Source organism: Triticum aestivum, unplaced genomic scaffold, assembly GCF_018294505.1.
Source record: "Triticum aestivum cultivar Chinese Spring unplaced genomic scaffold, IWGSC CS RefSeq v2.1 scaffold44422, whole genome shotgun sequence".
NCBI lineage: Eukaryota > Viridiplantae > Streptophyta > Magnoliopsida > Poales > Poaceae > Triticum > Triticum aestivum.
Window position 1 is genome coordinate 9,671 of NW_025225599.1, and position 4,307 is coordinate 13,977.

General features: G+C 44.2%; 1 protein-coding gene across 1 annotated transcript; it reads right to left on the reverse strand.

Moving 5' to 3' along the window:
* Positions 1-2,511: 2,511 nt before the first annotated feature.
* Positions 2,512-3,845, reverse strand: LOC123172286 (zingipain-2-like). The gene is made up of 2 exons (XM_044589288.1): positions 3,341-3,845; positions 2,512-3,242 (listed from the first exon to the last, which is right to left on the reverse strand). The coding sequence occupies exons 1-2, from the start codon at positions 3,792-3,794 to the stop codon at positions 2,647-2,649; spliced, it is 1,050 nt and encodes a 349-aa protein (XP_044445223.1). The 5' UTR covers positions 3,795-3,845; the 3' UTR covers positions 2,512-2,646.
* Positions 3,846-4,307: the final 462 nt, after the last annotated feature.

Here is a 4,307-nt window from a genome sequence, read left to right on the forward strand (position 1 = left end):
TTGTTGTCAGCGTTGGCCAACCAACATGTATTGCTGCCAGAATTGGGTACACTATATTTTCATAATGTTTAATTATATAAAACATGAATATTTGGATTAAAAACATGAGAACTGAAACTGAAAATACATATGATTTATTGTATTTGATTATTGCGTAATATAAAAATTGTTGAATCTAAGTGGTATAATCATTTTGATATGGGATAATTGGTTTTATACCCTTAGTTGTGTCTCCCTCGTCAGGATTGCCCCTAGTTTCTGAAAACACGTGGTCTTCTCCAACCCACTTTAGCATCTTTTGCTTTTACCCTTTGACCATTTGATCGTCACTTTGAAAACTTCATAACTAATTCATACTAAATAAGAGAAATGCAAATAATATATCAAAATATTTGGAAAAACATCACCTATATGTCAATGTCAATTGCATTCCTGACAAAAGTGTTGGTAAGTGCCCATCCGAGTTTTAGCTCTTATCACACCACCATGAACAGTAAAACCTAAAAAAACAAAAAAAAAATCAGAAAATAAGTTGGTGGCAAAGAATGACAATTGTTTTAAGTGGTTGCCAAGTTTCAACAGGGAATGACATTCGTGGAAGTCGTGGCAAAAAAAAAATTCTAGGTCAAACTTACCTTTTTGGTCACTTTCAGAAGTTATAGTTCCAAATTTTGAGAATTCTAGGCCAAACTTTCAGTACTTTGAACGTTCGGAAAATGTGAAAACCTTCAAAAGTTTCTCATTAAAAATTTAACAATTTTTAGAACTTTTCAAAGTTCAAAACTTTCATAGCATTCAAAAATAGAAAAAATTTGAACGTCCTAAAAAACCATCTTCTTGAAATTTTGGAACTTCATTTTTTGGAATTTCCATGAAAGAAAAACAAAGTGAAAATTTGGGTCGCATGTGCACGCCCTACTAGGTGAGGGTAACACTTGTGTGTGTGTGTGTGTGTTTGGTGGCTTCATGTCCGCTGCATACATGAGTTCAGTGGCTTCATGTCGTGTGTCCGCTGCAAGCATGAGCTCTCCCTTGGAGCGTGTTGTCCAAATTAGATCTTGGATTACTTGTCTATCCGCATATCAAAAGACCGACATAAAATATTTTCTTTTTATCTTTTGAGTTCTTTTTTCTTGCAATTTTTTGGGCAGTTCTTCTGATACTAGAAGGGTTTGACGCGCTTTGCTACGCCGTTGGTGTTGTTGGGTTTCTTAAAAAATGATACTCACTGTGTTTCAAAATATAAGGTGTATTACTTTTTAAAAAGTTGAACATTTTAAGTGTGGTCAAATTTTTAGAGAAATATATCAAAATTCATAATATCAAATAAGTATGATTAGATTCATAATGAAATGAATTTTCATACCTTTTCGTTTAATATTGTGGATGTCAATATTTTTTGCTCTAAACTTGGTCAAAACTAATGCCCCTTATATTCTGGAATTGATGGAATATTTAGTTTGGCGGGGGATGATGGAGTGTGTTTTATTTTTATTTAATAATGTTGTGATTTGGTGGGCTTTCCGCGGTGTGATTCTGTGTTATCCACTAGCTAACCTATATTCATGTGAGGAAATTTCCACGCTGGTGGTGATAGAGGCAAACCTCATCAGGTGGTTTCATGTACTATATTGGGGCTACATTATCACATAGTGACGCCTCTTTTTTCTAGATGGTGGGAGGGTGCACGGGATTGATACGTTTTTATATGCAGGTTGCTGATGATTGATCTAAATAATCGTTGACACTGTCAAAATTGAAACCAAGTCTGAAATTGAATACCTCAATTCAGTGAAAGAACTTTAAAATTAGGGAACATAGTGATTTAAGAATTGAATAGGTGAGCTCTCCGATAAATTGTTGACCCCGTCAAAATTGGTAGACCCAATTCAAAATGAAAGACCTCAATTAATTATGATGTCTTAAAATTAGAAAAGATAGTGTATAGTATAAAAGAATCGAATGAGATAGTTTTGAGAAATTGTTGACCTGGTTAAAATCGGATGACCCAATTCTAATTGCGGACCTCAATTGAATGTGGGCTCTATAAAATTAGGGAGTTTAGTGTTATAGATGATAATATTTTAAGGTAGCATATCCTACTGTTTTTGATAAAAAAATATGGCTCCTGTAATGAAGTAAAAGGACAAGAATATAGATAATGAAGATTTGTGTTGGGTCGTGAGAGGAAGAAGAACGTGCCTGAAAAAAGACGAAAAGGCGGGACATGGAAAGAACATTAAGAATGTGTGTTCGATTGAATCAGAAAATTTTATTTTCATAGAGATTCTTCCAAGTTCATACTATTACGTAGGCGAATGCATCTTTCGTACGAGGATCCATGCATGCGTTCAATGTTCATTATTCAAAATCCACTTCTTTTCCAAAAAGATTCGAAATCCACATATACATCATAGTGTAGCTAGCTGATAAACCAATACTCGATGCTGGATGGACTGATGTAGTACAAATGTTTATTTTCATATAGTACAAGCTTACAAATTTGTGGTATTACATAGGCAAATGGATCTTTTTTACAAGGATCCATGCTTTATTCAGAAAGTAAATCCGTATATACTGCATGGTGCTGATAAACTATAGTACTCGATGATGCATGGACCGACTGATGTACAGTAGTAGTGGTGTTTAAGAGCCGTCCATGGTCGGGTAGTAGGCGTAGGTGGCCATGCCGCAGTTGCCGCCGTTCCCGCGCGTGAGGCGCATGTAGCCCCCCTCGCCCCACCCCGTCCCCCACTGGTTCTTCACCATCCAGTACGCCTGCCCGCCGCTGTCCGTCCCGTAGCCCACCACCGTCACGCCGTGGTTCAGGTTCTGTCCACACGACGAGCTGCCGGTGTACACGCCCCTCATATAGTGCTGGAAGTCACGGTCAGCCTCCACGGGCACGGCCACCGGCTGTCTGGCCGCGAGCTCCTGCAAGGTGCCTTCATCGCCGTGCAGTTCCACCATTCGGGGGGCGCCGATGGAGGCGGCCGAGTTTGGGCTGGCGCTGCTGCTGCGGCACGCGCCCTGCTGGCCGGTATACGCGTAGGATTCCTCTGGCTGAAGGCCGCCGCTCGAGGCGACGTAGCTTAGGGCGGCGTTGATGTCGCCGCCGTTGCAGGAGTTGGCGCCGCCCGTGCAGTCCAGCACCTGCTGCTCTGACATGGAGATGAGGTTGCCAGTGGCTATCTTTACGAGCCCCTCCGTCGCCGCTACCGCCGCGAACGCCCAGCAACAACCTGTACGTGTATATTCATTTGGGAACTTTGGCTTATGCTACGGCGTTACATTAAATTAATATATGCATGCATGCATTGCAGGAGCTGTAGATTCTTACCGCATGAGCCTTGGTTCTTGACTTGGGTGACGGCACCCGCGGCCCTCCAGTCCACGCTGTCCGGCGTGGAGTCGAACTGAGCATTGGACATGTTCACCGCGGCCACCGGCGTGCTGTCCACGCCGTGCTGGTGGCGGTACCCGAGGTGCTTCTCCGCGAACTCTTCGCTGGTGAGGTCCGAGAACTGATTGAGGCCGAGCGTGTATGTCCGGTTGCCCGCTCGATTGACAGCCTCGACGTGCCGCGCGTTGGCCGCGAACACCTCCTGCCGGCGTAATTTATCGGCAGCGTCCGTGTACTCGCGCCCGAACTTGGCCATCCACCGCTCGTGCCGGGCGGCCAGCGCGTCCCCTCGCGCCGCGGCAGCACTGACAAAGGCGGTGGCGGCCGCAAGCACGAGCAGAAGCGCAAACAGTGTGCCGTCGAGGCGGCGCGAGCTGTGAGTCGACGCCATTAAGCTAAGCTATATAATTAGTTGCTTGCTTCTTCTTGCAATGCAATGGTTTACGAGCTACTAAGCACGTAGCAACCATGCTGCTGGCGCTTCTATTTATAGGAGCGGGCATGGCGAGCAAGACGGGGCATACGAGCGGATTCCATACTTTTCGTCCATGGATCCGCGTTCAAACGCCGAAGTCGAACGTACGTATTGACTGGGAGTCCATGGATGTTTGTATCCGACGACGGTGGTTGTTCTCGTCACTCTGTATACTCTTCTTCTACTTCTCCAAGGTTTTTCTTGTTTGCCGGATGGTGCGGCAAAGTGCTCTATCCACACCGTCGCACACGCACAGAGCTGGAGTACGTTGCTGCCTAATCGAAATTGACCGGATCAGCGTGCAGTTTCGCATATAGTTTGGCCGATGTGTGTGGTCTGGATTTCAAGTTTGGTTTACACCATCTACAGCCGGACCTCTTAAACCCGCCTCATACGTCCGTGCGGGCCGCCTGTTCACTGTCCGGCCAT